The 24,754-nt window shown below is 42.0% G+C and overlaps 1 protein-coding gene across 9 annotated transcripts in view; it reads right to left on the reverse strand.

Annotated features, from left to right (window-relative positions):
- The window catches only part of NUMB (NUMB endocytic adaptor protein), an 89,785-nt gene that overhangs the window by 3,265 nt on the left and 61,766 nt on the right, over nucleotides 1-24,754 (reverse strand). For 6 of the 9 annotated variants that reach the window (XM_065754738.1, XM_065754740.1, XM_065754743.1 and 3 more), the window contains 7 exons: nucleotides 20,241-20,315; nucleotides 15,141-15,173; nucleotides 7,524-7,598; nucleotides 6,016-6,156; nucleotides 4,365-4,566; nucleotides 2,231-2,530; nucleotides 318-467 (listed from right to left, as the gene is read on the reverse strand). In XM_065754738.1, coding sequence (XP_065610810.1) covers nucleotides 318-467; nucleotides 2,231-2,530; nucleotides 4,365-4,566; nucleotides 6,016-6,156; nucleotides 7,524-7,598; nucleotides 15,141-15,173; nucleotides 20,241-20,315 — 976 coding nt within the window. Of the gene's footprint in view, nucleotides 1-317; nucleotides 468-2,230; nucleotides 2,531-4,364; nucleotides 4,567-6,015; nucleotides 6,157-7,523; nucleotides 7,599-15,140; nucleotides 15,219-19,724; nucleotides 19,832-20,240; nucleotides 20,316-24,754 lie in introns of those variants that run through there. The other 3 variants (XM_065754744.1, XM_065754742.1, XM_065754745.1) reach the window with 2 other exon arrangements.

Here is a 24,754-nt window from a genome sequence, read left to right on the forward strand (position 1 = left end):
TGAGCAGGTTTGGTTCCTGTGACACACCACTGTTCAGATTTTTGCAGCCCAGGAGGCAGAGCGGCTAAAATAGCCGTGACCTCAAAGCCAGTCCGTTTGACAGCTAACCATCGTGTGGTAGGTGCACCGACTTTTCCTTAAAAACAGAACCACGTAACAACTGAACAGACGGGATGAATAAAACGAGATGCATTGTCCCAAAATACTGACACAGGGCTTACACGAGAAATTAAGGCCGCGTGTTACTGGAAAGCAACATTATGATGTGCACTCAAGCCTCATCCGGCACAAGCAGAGCAAGCAAAGAAATCACAGACCTTGGAAGGCGGGAGACTGCGGGGCAACCACTGTCACGGGTTTTGTCATAGGTGCTGAAGAGAAAGGGTCCTCCGACGGCGTGCTGAACGCGCTGGTGATCTGCGAGCACAGGGCACTAATGCTGTCCGCCTCCCCTTCCACCTCCGGGACTGCAATGCCAACAAAACAGGTTAAATAAAGTTTAAAGCATTCAGAAACTGAAATGTAATTCATTTTTCTCTTAGCTGTTCCTACTACTCATGTACGTGACAGCTTTTATGGTTTGTTTTTTAAATCGGGTGTTGAAGAGCTGACAGTAAAAACAAACAAAAAGCCATTAGTGCCTTTTGTGACTTAGTCACAAAAGATCAGCGTTCCAAATTACAAGTCAGTTATCACTGCTTCTCTGTGTTAACGTGAGAGAAGGTTCACTTCAGGAAATAAAAGGTTTTTCTACAGCTTTAACAGAGTTCCAAATCTTTCTGTATTAAGCGCTAAAAATACGAAGGATTTGGCACTAATATTTGGCATTTTGAAAAAGGAAAATACTTCGGATCGGTTTAACTCTCCCAGTAACATACTTCCACAGGAACTACACGAAGGATAAACACGTCTCCAGCACCACAGCATGGCAAGTTAAAGCTGGAGTTGAAACACTGCTAGCTGCAGGTCAGTGGCAGCTGGAAGCCACAACTCCCGTGTTAGGTTATGGAAAACAACAGCAGTTTGCTCGAGTGAAACGGAAACCCGGCTGTAAGCCAAGTATCAGCACAGTGCAGGCAGATAGTACAAAAGTAAAACTACTGAGGGACCAGCTGTTCTCATTATACCTAACTGCACTGCTCTTCAAAAGTACTGATCGTCGGTTCCTCAGTGCAGTGAACTGACTTGGGCAGGCATAATTAAGCAGAAACAGTATCAAAACCATAGGATGGCTGCATATGGGAAGGACAATATGGAAACTTTAAGGAGGGAGCATTCCCAAAAATTGATTATTTGAGGACTATTGCAATACAGCACCTGCAGCGTGACAGCAGGCTATATACACATGGACATGCAGCAAATGCTCTGAAATCAGGAAGAATTCGGACTGTTTGTGCTCAGCCAGCCTAACTCCAATGAGCAGCACACTCTGTTACTGCTAAACTGATAAACTCAGTGCTGGCCGTAAAGCACAAGTCACCAAACAAGTACTGTAGGATAAATCAGATTAGGTATTTTTGTTGTTTTCTTCTTTGCCACAGAGATTTGAATTTTAAAGCTCAGAACCGTAACAACTAGCTCTGCTGCCAAGTGAGAGTACAGCTGTCCTGCAGGAAAACCTCGCTAAAGGGTTTTCAGAATGATACGCAAGGTACTGATCACCCCCAGATGTTTATTTTGGGATGACCACAAAACCACAACTCCATCATCTGAAAACTGTGCCACTCATTACTGACACAGCCAGCTGGGCCACCTAAACAGTAACGTTTCCTTTAACAAAAGGAGAAAAGCAGTTTCATTCCTCTCAAAGAGAAGCATTCCAAAGGGCAGAAGCACAGACTGTAGAAAACCATCACGTGATCCCATGGGCTGTGGGTAAGGCCTTGACACGGTCTGACTCTGGCTGCACTGGCATTAAGCAGGGGAGCTGGATCAGTGACTTAGAGGGAAATGCAGTACCTACTGATGCACCACCACTTGTTCCCGCACACTTCAAGCTCCGTTCTGGTATTTCAGACAGTTATTACAGTTGATTATCTTCTGCCTATGAATATTGCGTTTCAAATTCTTGCATATTCCCAAGGTAGAAATTTTCTGACCTGACAACGTTAGCTCACGAGAAATAATTCACGTGAGGAAGGAAGAAGGATTTACTGTAAAATACTCTGTTATTGGAAGCCACAGACAAGGAAAGGATAAAGAGACAACTTAAGGTAACGTTTGGTTTTACCTGAGTTTTTCATGGGGAAATCCGTCTTCCTTTGCACCGTGGAAGGCAGTTCATTTATTCGCAAGGACAACTGGCGCTTAAAAGGAGACATCTTTTGACTAAGGGCAGGGAAGCCCCTGAAAGAGCCTTGCCTGGCGAGCTGTTCTATAGGGGCGTGCCTCCGAGGGATCGCGTGGGGGTTGCTCATTTCCTTCTCCACAGAGGCAGTGACTTCAGCAGTAGGAGAAGCTGGTGAGCCAGGAGAGGGGGCAGTAGTGGTTGAGGCAGCACCTGGTGCTGCTGGCTTCACTTCGGTTTCAGCTGTTGGAGGAAACAGGGTGAGGTTAGCAGAGTAAAGCAATGTACTTTCAGTTGCCTGACTCTGACTCCTGCTTGTTCTGTAAAGAGAAACCGCATGACTAGCACTTTTCCAGCAAACGAGTTTCTAGTATCATTGCAGAAAAATCTTTTCTTTCTCCTTTCATAGGCTTCACCACACTGACTGTGTTACATACAGCCAGCCCCCAAAGCACAGCCTGTGAAGGCCAGCTGCTTCACAGAAATGATGACCTTATGTATGCAGTTTTTCTCGCAGTTCCTGAGAAGGCTGCTCTGGAAACACCCACAGTGCATTTACGATTAAGACTGAAGAGTGTATTGCGTGTTTGAGACCTTTCTTTTGCCTCCCACATAACTATAAAAACAGACCAAGGCAAAAATATTACTACTGACTGTACTCAGTTAATGAGAGCAGTACAGCTGAGCAGCTGCAGGGAACAGCATGCCTGGAGGACCTTCTTTAAAAGCTCCCCCTCCTATCCCTACAGAAGCAGTGGCAGCAGCCAGCAGCCCACACGAGCTCCAGCAGGCCACAGTGAGCACTTCACAGGTCAGGCAGCATTCAGTGCTCACACAGCAGCTCTGGGGAAAACAGCGTGTGCTGCAGGCAGAGCCTGCCTCTGAGCTGCCAGGCCTTGCCAGGCACCAGCCGTGCTATGAAGACTTCCAAACTTCATACAAAAAACTGACTGCTTTTGGTTGATGCATCAACACAGTGACTAGAAGTCTGGGAACAGAAGAGTCACAGTAGGCACTTCTGAGGAGCTGGAACCATCAGAGGAACTAATTACGCTGTCTTGCAAGCTTCAGTACCCATGAGCTGCAGCTGCTCGTTCAAGTGGAACTTTTCTAATCAGGCTTTCTTGGAAAGGATTTCACACACCTTCATTGAGTCAAGACTTTGACTCATGCCCTCAAGTAACAAAGGCCTCGTGTTTAAGCTTCATTTAACACATTCTAAAACTAACGTATGGGAGCAAGCAGATGGACGATGAAAATGAAGATTAAAGTTTTGCAAGAGTGGCGGTACAAAACTTGCTGCAGAACCCTCTGAAAGAAAAGTTCAGCTTCACTGTAAAGAGAGCTACGGGTAACAGCCGTAACACTTGTTTTTTTTGCTAGTTGTACGATGCTATCACTGCTACTATGATCTACTTTCAACTGAATCTGAGGACACAGATGAGTTTTAAACAGCTGAGTTGGAAAAAACACTCCTTGCAAATCAACCTCTTATGATTTCTGAATGTAACTGATGTGTGGTTTGGTGGCTCATGCTGTATTTCTGACTTTTAGCAAGCACACTGTGATTGCCCTCTTCTCCCCTCACACAATGTAACTATACACAAATTCTTTTACCTGTCTTAAAAATCTAAAACTACAATGTTTTCTAAGAAAAAGATACAATTTTCTGTTCATTCACAATAATCTTTAGACTGCAGAAAGGATTGCCCGAAGTCTGGCAATCTACTTACACTCTGTAACGTGTTTCTAATAAGGCCTTTTGTTTTAGTGTGCTGACTATGACATTCTCTGCCATCAGGCAGGCTGACGTGGCAGAGCAGGAGCAGCTCTGTCCAGCTGCTGTCACACAAAGCCCCTTGTACTTTTTCTTAAGGGAAAAATTCCCTATGAGTGAATCTGGGAGCATTTTTCATCTTGAAAAGTGGCACGCGTCTGGAAATATGATTTGCATGTAATGAGGTTCAAGAGAGGGAGTTCTGGATGGCTGCTAAGCCACAGTCCCTGCCGGGCCTCCACTTCAGGCCCACTGCTGGTTCTGCTCACTGTGGGTGACAGCGTAAGTTGTGCCCCTTACCTTTAGCATCCGGCATCTGTCTCATAATTTCCTCTCTTTCTGCTTGCTCAGTAGCTGTAGTGACCCTGAATGACCCCTCTCTAGTGAATGTGGTTCTGCTGGCATCAAAGGTGGCAGTGACTCCACACTCCTTCTCTCGCTTCTGCTTTCGCTCCAGGCACGCAGCAAACGCACAGCCCACGGCGTGACTCAACCTTTCCCCCTGCACAGGACAACACTGCATCATACGGTGACTGGAACAGAAACATCCGCGTACTTCAAGCACTGCAAGCCGATAACTCACCTTTACAGGAGGACTCTAGTTAAGACGATTCAAAGGAACACTGTAACTGGCCACCCCATGTGGCTCTAAAACTAAACCTGATGTATAAAGACTCACAACTACCAGCACACAAGTGTGAAGGCCACCCAGAAATGAAAGACTGTCAGACAATCTGTTTAGCTTAACTGCTGCTACGACAGCAGGGGGACAATGTACCTGCAATGATCCCTCCTCACCTCCGGATGCATTTGTGCACAAAAAAGTGCTTGTGGAGCCATCTTAGTGAGGGATAGATCACTGCTATTCTCAAACAGAAGACAGCGTGCAGGGAAACAATACCATGTGGGCAAATGTGAAATCTAAAAGCAGAACTGACTGCTAATACCACTTAATGGCTCTGACCAAATGCACAAATCAGTATTGAGTGCTCTCCAGAAGGCACTTCCACTATTATTAACCAGTGAGGTCGCTGCCCAGTGCCCAGTGACTGCAGTAAGGAAGTGAAATTCAAGTCAGAGGTAGCTGAGACACAAGTGCTATTACTGCAGCAGCTCAACCCACCTGTTATCTGCAGTAAATGAACTGACCTACACACCCAGCAGAACATAGCTCTGACATGAGTTTAAAAGGGAATGTCTAACTTCACTGTTTCTCTTTAAAGAAACATGATAAATTAACAAGTGTCACTGCTTTCAACACACAGCCATGTGGAATTATCTCAGCGGATTTGTATGAGGTTTCAAGCCCTCATGTAATGCATGGGCAGGATGCAACAAAAAGCCACAAGAGGAGAAGGCTGGATCAGGGAGTTGGATGATTTAGGTCTACAAAGAAAAAGGCTGATAAAAAAAAAAAAAGTTGATTACAAAGCTTCTACTGCAAAAATCTTTTAACACTCAGAAACAAACAGGACCCTACTTCAATTCATTTTAGCTCCATCCCTTAGCACTCAGATGACTTTCCATTCAAGACTGCATTTGCATACAAGAGGCTACATTCATACCCAGCCTGCTATTCATACCCTTTTCACTATGATCTTATCCTGGAAAAAACGTCACCGCTGTTCCAGTTTTTGGCTGTATACATTTTCAGATGAGAGCATCTTCTGTCTATTTTTAGAAGAGTGGTTCCCTTCTGCTACCCATATCTGAAGCTGACTGCACTCCACCTACACACCATGCTGGGCACCGCTTCCCTGCGCAAGGAGACATCACAGAGGGATGGCAAGTAATTCAGATACAAAGAATGAGAATTAAAATAATATTTGAGGAAAAAGTGGTATTTCAGCTGAAGTTAAAACGCACTGCAGTGTTCTGGGTGATTAAATCTTCTCAGTGTAAGTTCCAGCGAGCAGCTGGAGGAGCCGGGCACAGCTCGCAGTACACTCACCGTGTCCTTCACGGCCATGAAGCAGTGGCAGATCCAGCGCCTGGTGGTGCCATCTCGGCAGATGTACGAGAACGCCCGGTCAAAGTTCCGGTCCGGTGCGCAGAAGGAAACCTTCTCTATTGTCTGATCAACTATAAGATCCTGGAGGGGAAAGAATCCATTCCAACCCCCGCAAAAAAAAAAAAACAGAACAAAACAATGACACATGAGGAGATGTGGAGAAACAATTGCACGAGTCATTCCAGTGGTAACTGTGGGATGTGTTACATTACAAAGAAGATAAGCTGATTTGCCTGCAGTTATCTGGTGGATTTGCCATTCAGAAACTATTCCCAGCGTGAAACAAAAAGGACAGCAGCCACCTTCCACCGCCATCCCTGCTAGAGGACAGACAGGGCGTTCAGAAGTCAGGGGCACAAACAATTTGTAACATCTCTGCTCCCAACTATAGATCTAGCATAGCAATAAAGGGAAGGTTGATTTTATTTTTACTGCAGTCTAGCAATCAAGAAATCCTTACTGTGAAGAAGCCTGCTTGTGTGAGAAGACAGCAGCTGCTGCACAAAAAGCAACAGTTCGTGTGGCACCAAGGTAAGCAAGGATTGAATAGAAAAGCACCAGCAGTGCTGGCTCTACCAAAACCTCAATTTCTTTCTACGAATGTATGGCAGAAGAGGAGACGGTACTGTTTAATAACAACGCTGTCCTCATTACTTTTTTTCCCCCGATGTTTTTCAGCTATTTTTTGGCTGGTGTTTACTACTCAGCACCTGTGCTACTGCGTTCAACCACCAGGAGGCACTGCCATATTCCCTTATTAAGCACTATTCCCTTAATTACCTCTAAGGTCTGCAAAAGTCACCAAAATTTATTTTAATGAATTAAATATATGTAAGCATAATTTAACAGTGCACATGAAATACATTCCTACATATCTACACGTACACTTCTTATTCTTTTTAAGGCAATCAGCAGACTGAATTCACCTGCATCTGTATGTTCGTATTTAGTACTGAATTCTCACAGACCATCACTTGAGTGCTGTCCAAGCACACTGTACAACAGCCCTGGAGATGTCTATCTGCACAGCAGGTATTCATCACGCAACCACACTGCATGGCACTGCACAGGGACATTCTCTCTACCTGCTCCTCAGCGTTGGTTTGCAGAAACCATTTTTTAGGTCAACAAGATAAGCATTAAGTCACATGAATACAAAGCAAATGGATACTATATACTAATTACAGTGAAAACTGTTCCACTAGCTGTGCCATCTTCTAAAATACCAGTAACTGTACAGAGAGGAGCACAAAAGCTCTTGTTTCTAACTGCCTGCATAAAGAAGCATAATAAGCATACACACATAAGGAAGAAATGGTTAAACCAACTAATGGGCACTTAAGTCTTTCTTTCAAATGCCAACATTTACATTGAGATTGGAGTCTAGTTAAAGTTCTAGCATGCATGCTATTATAGAGAAGCAGAACTTTTGTCAAGGGAAATCTAACCTTTGTTTTCTCATCTACGACTCGGAGTCCATCCGCCGAAACCCACAGGACTGCTTTAACTGCCTTCTTCCCAGTCTTTTGGAAAAGAGAAAAACAGGGAAAAAAAACAGCTTTCTGTTAACAGTGTCAGGATGCAGGCATTCCCCTTTCCAAGAATCACAACATTAAGTGTAGATGAAGTCCACGTTCAGTAAGGTGCCCAAAGCCAGATAATTCAATCCAAGTTGCAAAACACTCAGAGAACCAAGCCAAAGCCAGTAGTCCAGAGAGAGCATAACATGGGCATGGGGAGCGGGCACGGGACAGGTGGAGTCATAAATAGGGCGCACATCCATGTACAGTAAAGAATTCAAGACTGACCAAGTGGGTGAAGAATTCCACCAAAGAGTCAGATAACACTAATTGATAAGGAGTTACACCCCAGGTAGCTTCTTCAGCACAAGTTTAAATGCGGGAAAACTCTTACCTGGTTATTTCCACCACCCCCACCGTCAGCCCCAATAGACATGTGGCAGAATCACAGCATCACCTTAAACCAGTGTTAAAAGCACCCAGAAGGCACTGGTTACGGTGTGAGGGGCTTAATGCCAAGATGGACCATCTAAACACTCTTTGCTAAGAGCAGAACGTCACATGTGGGAAGAGAAGAAGCACAATATGATTTCTTAACCAGCTGATGCGCAGTGTGGCACAGCACAGCAGCAGGGAGCACCCTGGCTTTCCTCCCAGATGTGACTGGGGGAACTTTCAGCTGCCACGAGCTGAGGGTGAGCACAAGTGGAAAACATGGGATGGCTTTGGGAGCCGTGTCAACTGCAGACGGTTTCTGAGCGGTTTGCTTTTCAAAGGAGGGTTGTGGAAAACAGCATACGTGCAAGACGATATTCTTCTGAAATGGAACTAACCAAACAAAAGAGCTGCAAGGTCACCATCATTTTACAAGAACTTCTACAACAAAACAAACCAAAACACTATTCTTCATGCGTTACTTAGATTTCTCAGTCCTGTACTCTATTCTTTGACCTCTGAGCCAGCTTAGAAACTATTCTCCTCATACCTTTTCAGAAGCACTGGGTTTACACAATTTGTGGCTGCTGACAGCAGCTGCCACAGACCACTGCAGGAAGAGAACAGCAGAACCAACAGATGATGGGAGGGGGAGTGGGGTGCGGTGTATCAGCTCGTGGCTTTGTGCAAGAGTTGCGTTTCGCTTTTAATAACTTGGTACAGACGTGTATCATTTATATTCACATGGCAAGTATTTGAGCAAGGACACGCTGTGGCAGAAGCTACTGCATATTCCAAATTAGCAACTCTGATTTCAACGTTGTAAGGATGAAGTGTACGTTTTATCTTGGACTGATAAACCACCTGCTGTATCACACTGGTTTCCCTCTCAGAGAAGTCAGAAAGCGTGAGGGAAACCAGCCTGGTAGGGTTTGTGCTGGGCTGGGGGAGGAACTATCTGTCCTGATTTCTGAAGCAGTGACGACAACTTCAGCGCTCTCAGAACGCTCAGGGAGACCATAAAATGGCACTGACATGGACAGAACAGTGACTAAAGGAGAGAAGAACAAAAAAAAGCACAGGATGAAAGCAAGCGATTGAAGCACTGATGGAACCAAGTTTGTAGAAGTCCATCCAGCCTGTTCAACACCCCAAAAGGACTGAAGTAAAACTTGCAGATTGTGGAATACCTAATGGAAAGAGTATTATTCACAAAGGAAGACATATTCAAAGTTATCATCACAGGCATTAAAAATACTGCAGCATTTAAAAGCTGCCTCTAGTTTTTGGTCTCAAAAGAAAGTAAATATAAATGCACACAAAACACAGACTGTATTTTCAGTGTCCACTTAACTTTCATAGCCTAAAAATTCCTATCAATCTCAACAAGAGATGGCTCTCAGAGATTTATCTCAAATATTTTGAAGGAGCGCCAATTTCTTAAATGCCACTAGCAGTCTTAAAACCTTCATGTCAAGCAAATAAGAGAAATCAAGAGAAGACAACACCTGTGGGTACCTGCTTGCTCTAGACTATCATTACAGAAACTGGGATGTGTCTTGTTCCAGCTAACTGCAACCACCTTGTTTCTGTAGAGTCAAACGCTGAACGGTCCCTGAAGTTTGTATTAATCAGTGTGGGTTTAACTCAGGTTGTACTTTGTAAAGCAGTGCTGAAGTGCAGTAGAGCTGGTCCTCATCTGCTATTTTCTTAAACGAAGACTAAAAAATAGATAGTAAAGAACTTCACGTTTCACAGAACAAAAATAAAAGGCTGAAGGGCTGAATAATCCTTCCCTCCCCCACTGGACAAGTAAGCTTCCTCAAACAAGATAACCCAATACAGGTTAGCTACTCTAAGAGAAAAACAAAACACAGCTATCTCCTAGCCCTTCCCTCTAGATATATTGTGGATGCAGCGCTTAGAACTAATAAGTTCTTACAGTCTGTATCCCAAACTCATGCCTACTACCATTAGGAAACACAATTCTCTCATCTCCTGAATCTTCATTTTATCCATCCCAGTGATGGACAGAACTTCACCAAATTAGTTCACACTGGCAACACAAATCAACACATTACTATAGGTTGGACACTAGCAAGTATATTATGATTAGAAAGCGCATCTGTTTGCACTCGTGACATACAGTGGACAGGATGTAAAATTACTGCATGCGAAGTGATCGTCAATGCAGGATCGCAGTGTCCGACAGATGTTGCCTTCAAACAAAAAATGTTTACAGCAAATTGATGGTATTCATTGGAACAGCGTGGTCCTAAATTCTACTACTAAGGGTAGTACAGACTTCTGTATCAGTCAGTAGCTTGTCTTCACATTTAAGAGTTCTTGGATGACAACACTGCTGGAGGGGAGCCACTCATGGCATCGACTCCCAGGAGCCCGATTTGTCATTGCTGAATCAGCTGTGACAGAAAGCTCACTTCTTAGCACGTTCTAGGAGGCTGGTAATCTGCCCCAGCACAGGACTTGCTCTCTTGACTCATTTCAGAGGCCTCAGAAACCTCCTGGAGTGCAGGTGAAGCACCCTGGACCACAGAAGGCAAGGATGAAAACAAAGCACGTGGGAAACCTCTCAGACAAGCAGGTGCCCTCAACACAGGCGCCACAGAAAAGAACATGAAGTTGATTAAAGCTGAAATTCATCTCTCCTGAGCAACAGTGCTGGTCTTGCTGACTGGACTGTTTGAAGTGGGAGCAGCATAGAATTAGGCAGCAGCTGTACCACGAGGTGGAAAGTAAAGGTTTAAGGATAACTGAACAGAATGAATGTTGCATAGTAATGCATTTTTAAATACTTCTAAATTGTTTCTAGTCTTCCAGCTGAGCACAGATATCTCAGTTTCTGCCTATTTTATTCTTTCCTTTCTTAAAAACAACTATAAAATGTATCTGGAGCCTGAGATGTACAAAAACAAATTTCTTCTCAGCTTCTGTACAAAATATTGCATGCTGAGAAATATATACATTCAACAGAAGCAAAAGATGAGAAACTATACTATTATTCCTTAACACATAGAAGGCGTAGTTTTAAAATATCGAGAGCTGCCCCAAAAGGCAGTTGATTCAGCTATATTTCTGTAAATAAAATAAAGCAGCAACAGCTTAACCCGGAGCTAACAACAGATGCATCATTTTTATTTGAAGTTGAAAATGAAGTATTTTCAGTATCAGGCCATGACTAAGCACAAAAACATTTCCTGACACAAATAAGTCAGATTTACCTTTCTAGGGGAGAAAAAAAATGGACAAGGAAAGAAGCAAACCTGTCTAGACAGACTTTTTGAAAACAAGCAGCAAGTTAGAACAACTCTAATTTGGAATGTTATATTGATACCACAACCAGATATCCAGGGAGAAACTACAGATGTTGCAGCGACACCTAAATACCATGGATTGCAGTAGTCTCAGTGCTAACTGATGTAACTTTGCTGTCTGAAGCAGGAGCAGATCTTTTTTTTTTCAGGAAAAATAATCATAAATAAAAAGGAACGCAAACCTACAAAGCTGAAACAAGGTATTGGAGTTCATTAAAAAGCAATGCAAATATAATAGGGTAGCTGGTATATCACAGAATCTCAGAACGTCCCGAGTTGGAAGGAAACCACAAGGGTCAGTGAATGCAACTCCTGGTTCCACACAGGAACACCCAAAGTTCAAACCACGTTTCCAAGAGCTCTGTCCAAACACTCCTTGAACTGCAGCAGCTTGGGGCCATGCCACTACTCTGGGATCCTGTTCCAGTGCCCAACCATCCTCTGGTGCAGAACCTGACCCCAACCCCAGCTACTCCTCCCCTGACACAGCTCCATGCCGTTCCCTTAAGCCTGGTTGCTGTCACAGAGAGCAGAGCTCAGCACTATTCTCTGCTCCATGCAATAAGCCGCAGCTGCCACAAGGTCTCCCCTCAGCATCCCCCACTCCAGGCTGAGCAAACCAAGGGACATCAACCACCACTCATGTAGCTTTCCCTCTAGACCCTTCACCATCTTTGGCTGCCAGGGCATGCTACTGACTCACATTCAACTTGCCATCAATCAGAACCCTCGGGGTCCTTTCCAAAGGGCTGCTCTAGTCCACTAAGTTCTACACATAGCCAGGGTTGCCCCATCCCAGGTACAGAATCCATCACTTGCTCTTGTTATACTTCATACAGTTGGTGACAGCCCAGTCCTCTTATTTGTCAAGATCTCTCTGCCCTTGAAGAAGCCACCATTTCCCCCCAGTTTAGTGCTATATGCAAGCCTTCTTAGTATCCCTTCAAATCCTATAACCAAGTCATTGAGAAGAACGTTAAAGAGAAGCAGCCCTACAAGGGAGCCCTGCAGAGCTCCACAAGTGACTGGCTGATAGTCTGACGGAGCCCTGTTTACTATAACCCTCTGAATGCAACCTGTCAGACATTATGTTTTGTCTAGCTGTGTGCCGGACATTCTGTGCAGAATGATACTGTGAGAAACAGAAAGCTTTGCTGAAATCCAGAAAAATTACATCAACTAGATTCCTTTGGTCAACTGGGTGGGCAGCATTGTCACAAAACGGAGATTGGAGCTCATTAAACAGCACTTTCCCTTTGTGAATTTGTGTTGGCTGTGACCAGTGACTGCACAAGCACGGCTGTTACCAGTCATAGCTCTCCAACTCAAGGTTTCAGGTGTCCCAGAGCCCATCATCAGTGTTGAAGACAAAGGCAAAGAAGGCATTACACATCCCTGCTTTGTCCGTGAGGTGACCATCTTTATCAAGTAATAGATCAATGATATCTCCGGTCCTCCTTATGCTGTTAACATATTCTAGAAAGCCCCTTCTTATTGTCTCCCACAGTACTGCCCATCCTCAGCTGTAACTGAGCTTTGACCTCATAAATTTTCTCTCTGCAATAGTGAACAGCATTGCTGCAGTCTTCCCATGTCACCAGACCTCACTTCTAGTGGCCACATACTTTTTTCCACCTAAGCTTTAGAAGATCTCTGCTCGTTCAAGCTGATCTTCTGCCTCAGCTGCATGGCTACTGACACTTTTGAACTGCCTGCTCCCGTGCTCTTAAAAAGTTGTGTTTAAAAAGTGACCAGCTGTAACAGACCCTAATGCCTTCACAGGCAGTTTCAATAGGATCTAACTAACTAGCTCTCAGAACAGCCTGAAATTTTACGCTTATCACTAAATAATTTTAAACTCTAGCACTTCATGGGTCACGAGGCCACCACTTGCCATTTCACCAACGAGAACACCTCTGTTTACAAGCAACAACTACTGCTAAATGGCTCTCTTAATACTTGCACTAAGAAGTTATCAAGGTGTTTCAGGAATCTCCTGGCTTGTTCGTATCTGCTGTGCAGTATCTCTAGTTAGCACCTGACAAGTTGAAGTTACACGTAAGGAGAAGGGTGGCTGAGAAGTAACTCGTGATTTCTCAAAGGATAAATCATTGGTGTCATCATCTTGGCTGGATGCCTACCGTAACTCCCACTGCAACATCTCCTTTATTTCCTTGTCCCTTCTCATCTTTATCCAGAGGCTCCCAACTGTGTCACTGGCAGCTGTGAGCTCTGTACAGGCCAGCCCCTCCCTCACACACAACACCCCCACTTCACCTGCCCTGCCTGGCCCTGCTGAAGGGCCTAGTGCATCACAGTGGACCGTTCTATCTCAGGACTCTTCCCAACAGATTTTGCTTATGCCAATGATGTGCCTCTGAGACTTGTAGCTTCTCTTGACTGCTCCTCATGCTGCAGGCAGAAATAGTCCAAACGTTCTTCATTCTGCCTGGGTGTACCTCCTATAGGCACAGATGAATGCCATTTTGGTCAGAGTTGAGGTGGGTCTTTTATGATGGTTTTAAACACATTCCAACAAATACTTAGTGCCATCAATTGCACAGCAAAGAACGTTTCACTCCAATCTTTGCAGATTCCAGCCTTTAAGCTCATTTGCACATAGGAATGATTTGATTAAGCTGGCAGCTCTGCTACACCATAGTGTTTTGACCCTAAAAGAGCTGCTTTCTTCACTATCACTGCACTAACTGGTGAGGTTTCCCACATCATGGTAAGAAAGGTGAACTGGGGAAATAGTTGTCCCTCTACAATGCGAGTGTGAAGTGACACAGGTGCAACTGAAAAAGCTTTATTTACTCCCTAAGCAAAGCCAAGACAAATGTGTGACAAGAAAATCATCTGCTCTAAAAGGTTCTGCGATGCAAGTTACAAACCTGTTAGCTTCTATATAAACCAAGATTCAGCATGTAATAGGATCCCTGAAAAGCAGCATCTTAAATTTATTCCATAGGAAAACTAAACAAGTGTTTTACAAGAATTTTTAATGCAGAAGCAGTCAACAGATGGGAGGTGAAAGAGCTCTTTTAGAGGTTTACCAGCACTGTCTTATGGAGATGTAGACAGCAGGAACTTAAAACAAACAAAACAAAAAACCCAAAACACCACACCCCAATCCAGTCTCCTGTACAGCACATTCTCAGTAAGGACAAACAATTGCCTCCCTTTACAACACTGTTCTCAGGAAAACAAGAGTAACAGAGAACAGCAAAGCTTTCTCCTTTAAAACAGAAATGCCATTAGAAAAACAAATAGCAGGTAAACGACTGATCTCATCTTTGTGCATCTTTGAATTTGGACCGTGCTCAAAAAAGAAAGGTTTAGGGAATGGTAGTGTAGGCTCACCGCCTCCTCCCCACGCTAACAGCTGGGCAAGCTCGTGGTGCTCGGCGGCCGCCAACCCAGCAGTGCTTACATGCACAGACCCCAACTGTTCGTAGGTGTTTGCCTAGGTGATGTAGGCTGGCACAAGTTTAAGGGATTTAAAGGAAAGAAAAAGTCGCTCCTTTTATCAGTAAGGCCAAATAATTTCACAACACTAGATTTCTGATACAGTCCATATGGAGTTCTGTTTCAGGTCACTTTTTTTTTAAAACCATATTCTTTATTCGATCAACATAAGTCTGTGAAGAACTGGATTTTAGAGGTAAATATTCTGAAATAGATTAAAGGATTCTCAACATCCTAATTTTACAGCCGTGCTATACCAGGGATGTAACTCCTTATAGTGCAAGCACAAATGAGGCATTAAACTTACTTTTCCAAAGAAGCCTTTGAAGAACTTCCTTTCCTGGAGGAACAGGGGGGACAAGTCGAGCGCTATTATTGAAGGTAGCTAAAATGTCCCAGGGTTTCAAACCAACAAGCACACACAAGAATAGGGTTTGGAGGGAAAGGAAGGGGTTTTTAGAGTTATCCACGAGAAGGTGCGACAGGCAAATGTGAAAATAATCCCATGAAAATGCAGATCAAAGGGCACACACAATTCTAATAAGCTACTGCCCTGAAATTGGTGGAAAGAAAAGAACCTTGGCCCCAATTTCATGCAAAGTGGTTACTTCATTGTCACTCTCCCTCGTTTAGTTCCCTTTAGTTAGGTTATAAACCAAACTTGGCAGCAGATGTGGTGGTTCAACAATTAAAATGCTGTATGGGTGCTTGTGAAATGCGAAGTTCTAACTTCAGTCAGAGTCCAATTTGCTGTATTGACCGTTTTTTCCCAAAGCAAGTGCTCCATACACTGCAGAAGTGCATACAGTGGCTGCATAACACAGGATTACATGCTGAAAAGCACTTCTTGTGCTTTATTTTGTTGTATTTGTTTACTGTTTTGGTTTATGTGCTATTCTTAGTTTGCATCTTATACAACATTCTTTGGCCAGTAAGGAATTTGCTCTGACCTAAACTAAACCACAGCTGAGATCTCTTTCTCTCCCACAGTATATAACTACTAAATGCTCATTCTACAACTCTGGATTAATAGATGGAGCAGGAACCCTTCTGAGGTTACCTCTGAGAGGGACAATTTAGATCAAGGCAGAGGCACAGACACAAACAGCTACAAGTTCCTGAACATCTTCAGCCAGAAAGTGATTATACTGATTGCCCAATACATATGAACACAAAAGCAGAACACAATTTTAAGCATATACGCATGCCATTTGTACTGGCCTTGTTTTAATACCAGTTGTGAAAAGGAAACTGCAAGATCTCTGCCTGACCTGATGTGAGGACACTCCCAGGGCCCTGATGTCCCATGTGTACAACTACATGCCGTTCAGTACCTGAAGGAAGCTGGCTCTGAAGCATATCTTTCCAAATTATTTAACTTGCAAGTAAACTGGTACAGCAGTAATACACAGAATCCATGTGAGACCAAGTATGGGTTTCTGACAGCTACTGACCCCGAGTTACCACTGCATTGATAACAATGCTATATCAAAAATATTATTACAAATATCCTGAGGCAGTGCCTCCAGAACTGACAGATATACAAGGTTATATTTAAAACAGAGCTACGCTTCTGACGCAAACCAACGAAAGCCAGGAAACAAAGCTAAGAAGGGAGTGTCAATTTCAACTCTGCATTTCCTGATTTCTACTACGGAGTGCTTCTCTCTGCCCACCGTCCCTCCACACAGCTTTTCAACAAGTATCTGTAAGATATTTATGTCAACCCTGGCTCTATATAAGAACATCTCTACGTGCAGACAGCTGAAAGGCTTAATAGCTTTTAGCAGCAAGAACGGTCATGTATTTGGACAAGATATGCTGAACACTGGGAGGGGAACTAATGGATTAATCACAGCGTTGTGCACATAATGAGAAGGGGCTGGATGCTGCTGCCAAGTTGAGCAATGACTGTTGCATTACACTAAATAACAGCCTTTTAAAGATAGCAAAAGCTAAAAGAGATTCACCAGAAGCTACCTCATTTTTAGGCGATGGTTAATTTTGCTCTCAGCAAAATGCTTGTTAAACAAGATCTATGTTTTTTAATAAGCTAGAAATGTTAATGGAAAGGCATCATGCAAAATGGATTTTGAACAACACTAAGTTAATGTAGTTTAGAGATAACTAATGCATGTTTTAAAATATTAAATTATGTCTCTTTACCTGCTAAAACAAGAACATATATTAAAACAAACGCATCATTTAAAACAAGAAGTGGCAAGTTAGAAACCAATACTACACACTAAAGCTGATTTTAAAAATCAAAACACGGTAAGAGTATAATTTTGTCTTTATGCAATTTCCCCAGACCTGAGTTAAATATGGATACAAAGCTAACTTACAGGGTCCTCAGAAAGCTGTTTTCCAGTCTGCACTAAATAATGCTAACTCATGGAAATGGTTTTGGAGAAACCTTTCAACGCCAAAGCATTGAAATATCCAAATCTGAAGATCCAAAGTTAGTAACATATCCCTACTAAGGAAACAAATGTATGCTCCTTAGGTAACATCTGAACAACAGATAGTGATATCTGAACACACAGGATTCTGACATAACAAGGAAACTGCTGTGCCATATCATCAGACAGAAAACAGGGGCATTAGTTTCTCTTCATTCATCACAAGAAAAATTGTATCCTGCACATTATAGCGTTGTCCAAGTTGGTATGCAGTTTCAGAGCTTAAAAACTGTTCTCTAGCTAAAAATGGCTCTTTTACTCTGCTGTCAATTAAACAACCCCTGAACAAAATGCTTACCATCATCTGGTTTTAAATCCTGCAAGATGTGCTCAAAAATAATTATGGCATATTAAATCAGCAAGTTATAAAGGACCTGGAAGGATATTTCCCCACAATGAAGAGAGATAAGAATTTGTTTGCATCTTTTCTTTCTAAAGCAGAAATTAAGATATCCCTACTATGAAGATTAAGTCTCAAAAGGTTTTAAAGTCCAGTAGTCAACCCTAAAAAAAAGAATGTGTTTCAGTTCCCCAGATAAATAGCCAACTGTTGGGAGAATAAGAATTAAGAGGAAAACATTTGCATTAAAATAAGTGAAGACAGACAGAACTTAGTTTTAGAAGTATTTCAACAATTCTACCTTCTAAGAGAACTACTACTCATAGACTGGATTCATAAGAACTATATAATACCTGCAAAGAAAAATATCAAAATAGGCCACATACACTTGTATGTAGTTTAACTACACAAAAAATGAAGTTCAATTTTCATAAAGCTGATCTTTCTGTTTGAGCACTGCAGCTCAAACAAGAGAAAGCCCATCAAAATAACCAAGCACTGTAAAAGGAAGAGACCACCAGAAGAACAAACCGCTCTCTTAATCACATTGCCCACATGTTGAAACTACATGGAGCGGAATGGCTTTTCCTTGTTAAGAGAACATACTGTACAGAAAAGAGCTTTAAACAATGGAAGAATGATAAATAAATGCTCCAGGTTTAAAACCCACATGCTTGGGGTGAGGATCTGAGAAGTGGGGCACGGTTTGAATTGCAATGAGCAGCTTCAGATGAAGCTTGAGTCTGATGGAGTCTAGCAACTCAAGTGCACAAAGCAGTTTCAGTAATCTAAATATTTCTCTTGGGAGCCAATGAGAATTCCATATCCACTTCTCCAACTCCAGCAACGACAAATGAGTATGCAAGCAGAAGTCCTAAGACACACACCCGTGTCCAATCTGAACATAAATATTAAAATCTTCAAACAGCAGGAGAAATAAAAATTATCTAAATAAAAACATCATATTTATGAGAATGGGCAATAAGTTGATGTCATTACAAATTTAAAATAATCATAAAGCATAGAACAGAGAAATTAAGTCACTTGCTTCTCAGGAATGCACTGTAAAAGTTGAATGCCTTACCTTTGAATCAGTAAATCAGATAATCCAGAATCATAACCCTAGAATTATCTGGATTCTGGAGGAAATTGGGTGCTACGCTTTTACTGTGTCACATTATTTATAAGCTTAGCTACGCTTAATTGGCTCGTGGACTGAAAGTTTATAAAAAACCTGGAGAGCAAATACTTCACAGCACAGCTCCCCAGAGGAGACAACGAGAGAAGCCGCAAAAAGGAGATACTGGAACATTATTTGGTGTGCTAACACAAAGTATCCTGACATGATGAAAACCAGAACAGGGCAAAAATGGGTGCAGTTCATTGTGTGGTCAGTACTCGCATTTTCAGCGACATAAACTAAATCCATAGAACAAAAACTAATTTACATTTTGTGTGGTCCTTTTTAATAAAAATCAGTCACCAATCACTGCTGGACTGAATGGGAACAGATGGGATGCGGCTTGAACAGGTTGCTAGACACTAGCTGAGAGAAAAGAATGAAAAGACTTATTTTAATCAGAGCGGTAAAGCAATTCAGAAACTTTGCAGCACAACAGAAGGAAGATAGCCTATAATCTTCTGTTGTGTGCTAAGAAGAACAGGTTTATTCAGAAGACATTGGAATTCTCACATTTGGTGGAGAAAAAAAATCATATCCAGTTAAAGATATCTCAAGTTAGCAAAGATGCAGAAGAAGTGTTTGATTTATTTGCAGTAATTTTGGCTGAGCTAGAAGGACACAAGGATTTCTTCTGGTAAAGGCACTGCTGAAGACTGTACATAGCTAGGACACAAGAGAAGTGATAAAAAGAACAGCAGCTCTCCATCTTCAGACAGACTTTAAATTCTAACATCCTCTCCCCTCTCCTTCAGTGCTGTTTCAGTCTCAGATTCTTAACAGATTGATCACTGACTTTCTACAGGGAAGAGATGACAAGACCTTGAAATGAGCCGTAGGAATACCAAGAGCTTTGAACGAGTGCCATTTACAGGAACAAACGTTCACAGAAGCCAAACTAAGACATACCAGAATTAGGTAGCCTTCAGGCAGGCCACTTTGAGCGGATGCAAGCCAGATTATTTCATGCATGACTACAACGTTGCAGTGCATTAGAACAAAAGCAGCCTAAATCAAATAATAATTTGTACAATAAAGGTGAATTAAGACACTATTGAAGTGGCAGGCAACAAAGGGAGAGGGAGAGAGAGAGAAAGAGAGAGAGAGAGAGAGGGAGAAAGACCTGTTAAAAAAAACAATGGTTGAAGCCCATACGGGTACCAACTTAAGTCTGAAAGGTCACAGAGGATTTCTACACGTCTTTTGCAAATAGTTTCTGCCAGTAGAAAGAACAGTTATAACTCTCCCTCTCAACACCAGATTAGCACGTCCCCCTAACCGCAGCAGTGCTCTCACACCAGCCAACTGTTCTTCTAAAGTGGGTCAAAAGTTCAGGCTTCAGCTGGAGCACTGCTGCCGAATGGACCTTTTAGGGTAACACTCACAACCCCAAAGCCAGTCTTTTCATGAAACAAGTATACATACAGATTTCAGTCTCTTCACAGCATCTTCACAGATATGCATTCCTCTGGATTCATCCACTTCAACATGTCCCAGGTACTGTAGGAACAAGAATAAGAAGAGTATGAAATGTAAACAGCTTTAAAAGCTACACATTTTCTGGATAATTATTATCACAGACTACTTAAAACCATACAGCATAGAAATTGCAAGTTGCAAAGTTGTTTAGTTAACAACACGACCCAGAATAACATCAGGCCACAGAGGAAGCAATTCAAAGATACAGTGGAGTGGAGTGTCTCAGGACACTGGATACTTGCATTTCATACAGTGGAAAAATAGAAGGACCTCGGGCTTTCCATTTTCCTCCCTACCTTTCCCAGTCACAGTTCTTTTTGATAAGGGAAGAAAACGTTCCCTCAGAAACATCCATAACCTGACTCAAAGTACTTAATTCTCAAAGAAAACCACGGAAACTAATATATAAACGCTCTCTCACTTTTTATTACAAAACTTCAAAGAAATTTACCCAGATTTATGTGATATTGTAAGATTGCATGCAAGTTGCTGTTCATACTGGACTAGCTAGAATCAATAATTTGTGGTATGATGAAGTAGTAAACCAAGACTTAATCACCTATGGAGCTGTCCCAGACCACCACAGAACACACTCCCTGTATTTGTTTCAATAATTAGGATACCAAGCTTGATTATCTCAACACCGAAAGATTTCATTCCATACTGAAATGCTCTACCAGAATAACACACGAGATTCAGCTCAATGGACAAACTCAAAGTCTGTTTAAAGATTGAACAGCAAATTCAAAGCCATGTTATTTTGGTTTAAGGTGGGGGCTTTCAATGCAAGGCAAGATGCTTGGAAAAGGCTGTCAGTATATCAATGTTTTTATCATTAAACTGCTGAGACGTAGAAGACCTTAAATGATAGAGGGCTTTAACATTAAGTCTAATTGTGTGAGATTTTTAAAATACAATAACCCTGGGTGGAACAATTCTGAAAGAATTCCACGTAATCCACCCCAAAACAGCCACAGAACAGTTTGAAAAATACACTGCATAGAAGCTATATGGTAAATAAAGAAGATTTAACAACTTATGGCTTTTCCAAAGTGAGCTCCATGAGACTGAAGCCCTAAAATTGAATACCAGAGTTGCCAAAACAATGACCTTATTTCCATTAGCTGAACTTCCTGAACATTTGCACAAGATGTTCATTTCTCCATAAGACTAAGGGGAGAATTTCAATCCTAAAACTACACTAACAGCAACAACTGAAGACACATTTACTACGTGTCTGGATGCACACATTTATATGGACACCTATCACAGATGCATCTACAGTTCTGCCGTCTCAAAGCTGGAAGTTCCAGAGATGCAGAAATATTGTGAATTTATCATGAGAAAATTTTGGCTTTGGGAGGCCAAGAACTGTCAACTGGAAAAAAAAAAAAAGATAATGTAAACAGGAACAAGGCTGAGGTCCAGAGAAGTTGTGTAAACAAAGATATATGCACGGAACAAGCCATCTAGCTTGCATTTCTATTAAGCACAACTTCTGGATTTCCAAAGCTACCGGCACATCTCTTTTACCCAAGTGTAGACAAAATGTTTCCAACTGAAGATCCGAACCATTCAGTCCCTGTACTTGGCAACCTGCCTTTTGCTTGGAATAGGGAGAAACAGAGCAGGGTAAACACTGCCTCTTGTCACATTCCAAACCAGACAACCGCTTCCTCGTGTGTTGCCAAACCTCTATTCAAGTCACATGCCCCAACTTTCGGCAATCAGTCATGCCACTGCAGCTAGAGACAGCAAGTTTAGCTGCACTTTTCAATACTGCTTCCACTCTAATGAAGGGGGACATTATTGCACATATCAAGTGCATCTACCCACAGCAAAAGGGTACAATCCCCAGACCTCGCTGAGCATCAATCAATTCTGAATTATAAAAGAAATTATGCTGCCACACAGTACTACTTTATGATGAGTACAAAAGGTGCTTTGTTTGCACATACACTTTACACTTTAAGCCCTTCATCAAAAAACTTATTCTTCCCAGAGCACCACTACTGCAGAAGCTAGCTGCTCACAGCTATCAAGTGCTGTGGATTTCTACGTTACATGTGCAGTTTCAGAAGCCTTCCTGAACACTGTTTGGATAGTTTTTTCATTTTCTGAGATAGATAGATAGATATATTTAGGTTCAAGTTCCCTCTACGTCCAAACATATTTAAGTTTCTTTCCTCTAAAAATAACCGTCAACTGCACAATGGCAGCACTACTGTCCTCTCTCTTTGCTACATCAACTTAAATCTCCCTGATGCAGCAGGTTATTTTCTACATCTTCAGGTGTGTTTCCAAAATCCTTTCTCCCCCACCAGGCTAAGTATACATACACCTGCCTCAGTACTGAAACAACGCTACACAACTTCTACTTATCCGACTTTCAGCCCACAGTAAACAAAGGCCCAAATATTTCTTTAAGATACTTGGCAACCAGCTCTGCTATAGAGCAAAGCCTTTCCAGCTGCCTTACATTTTTAATGAGAAGCATTACATCGCAGTTATATCACTGCATAACCTTAAATTTGAAACATCAGCTCAACTTGCTATTATCACAGCACATTATGAATGGCATTTCAACATTCAATAGAGTAAGAAAAATCCAGCTGCCAGTTAAGACTAAGAACTCTGGTGTTCAGCTTCCATGCAACAAAAAACAAACCAAATTCTGATGTTCTGCCACGTCAAAGAGATTGCACAGAAACCGCTTTAAAAAGCAGATGTGTACAACCCATGCTTCTACGCACGATTTTTCAACATCTCAAAATAAATTTCCCATTCAAGCTAAAGGAGAAGAAACATAATGCAAAGTACCTGGGCAGAAACAGGTCACATATAAGGTAACACTTCTTACAAATCCATCAAGGCATATGACCACGAAGAAATGCAGTGATTGGGACACACAGTAACAGGGGCACAAAAGTATACTGTGGTGACTGGAGGCTCTGCAGAACAGTAAGATGACCTGCAGAGAAATAACCTCATCACAAGAGTCACACAACCTAATGTGCCTGGAGAAAGCAAGACATTTCCATCACGGAAGTGCAAATAACAGGAATGCAGTATTAATACTGAATGCATTCCTACTTAATTTCCGTAGCAACCACTTAGTGATAGCCACAACATCAGTAGTTCTCAGCCATAAGATGTTCTGTGGAAGATTTAATCACTACACCAGAAATCAGCCAACACTGCTTCTACAGAAAGTAAGAAATTCTTCGGGGCAGAGTCCACATAAAGAATATCACAAAATAAATGGTCCAAGGAGAATGAAATGCTTTCAAGAGTTCCTGGGGAACCCCTTAAAGACTTTTTTTTAAGTATTGTTTGTTTTAGCATTTTCAGAAAAAAAAAAGATATGATGGCACAGCAGGTAATAAAAAATAAATAAATCTCCACCTCAAAGCAATGAAATTTGTTTTCACAGATCAAACACCTCCTCCTGAGGTGTTTCAGTATCCCTTTTCAGTCACACTACAAAGCAACCAACACAAGAACAAGTCAAACTGGCACACAGCAAAGCATCTCTGGAACTTGAAAAACTTCATTCTTTTTCAATATTTTACCTTTGCCTGATTTAGATGGAATCAGAAGTTTATCACATCCAGTATTTTTGTCTCACTGCCTTCCCCAAGCGTACTAATGAAACATCACGGGCTGATGTGTTATGGCAGTAATATTGCTGGGCAGTGATGAAACCACTGTACCATTTGCATCCTAGTACAAGAAATACTACCTTGATCACCTTTCTTTCACAAATACTCAGCTATCCTGGTTTTCAGAAAGCAAAGTCCAACAGCAACTGATTCAAAAGCTGCTGGCCAAAAGGAAGGACCTTCCCCGGAATTCCTTCCACCATTTTCAGTTACCAGAACACAGCAACACGCTGTTACAGTCTCTCTTCCAAACAGAGGCACATACACAAATTACTGACATTTTCTCCGTATCAGCAGATGTTCACTTGGACTGTTCTACTTGCAGTAACAGATTAGGCTTTACAGATTACATTTTAAACTACACAGACATAAGAAAAGCTTACCAGAAGTCTTGGCCAAGACATCCCTTGCTAGTGAGCTAACTGCCAGAGAGCAGCAACCCACCATTTCCATGATACTTTTCCTACACACAGTGACGTTCCCATTTTGCTATGTGTAAATACTACTCTACTGCTACAAATAATATCCCAATCCCAAAACAGAATATTTGGAATCTGCGTGTGTAGATATGGTTCTAGAAAATGCACTGCTCAAGAACTAAAGCCTTAACTCCTCAGGTTCAGAGCGAAACCCTGTCTTGTAATTGGACAAGCTTAAAGCCAAGAAGCCAGGATGCATCTAGAAGTTTAGAGGTTGATGGAAACACACCTCAGATTTACATATCCAAATTTATGTTGCTGCTTTTTAATTTATTAGATTAATATTTTAATTTATTATTTGAAACATGCATTTTCTTAC

This window comes from Cyrtonyx montezumae, unplaced genomic scaffold (assembly GCF_038088225.1).
Source record: "Cyrtonyx montezumae isolate F1298 unplaced genomic scaffold, pur_monq_1.0 scaffold_10, whole genome shotgun sequence".
NCBI lineage: Eukaryota > Metazoa > Chordata > Aves > Galliformes > Odontophoridae > Cyrtonyx > Cyrtonyx montezumae.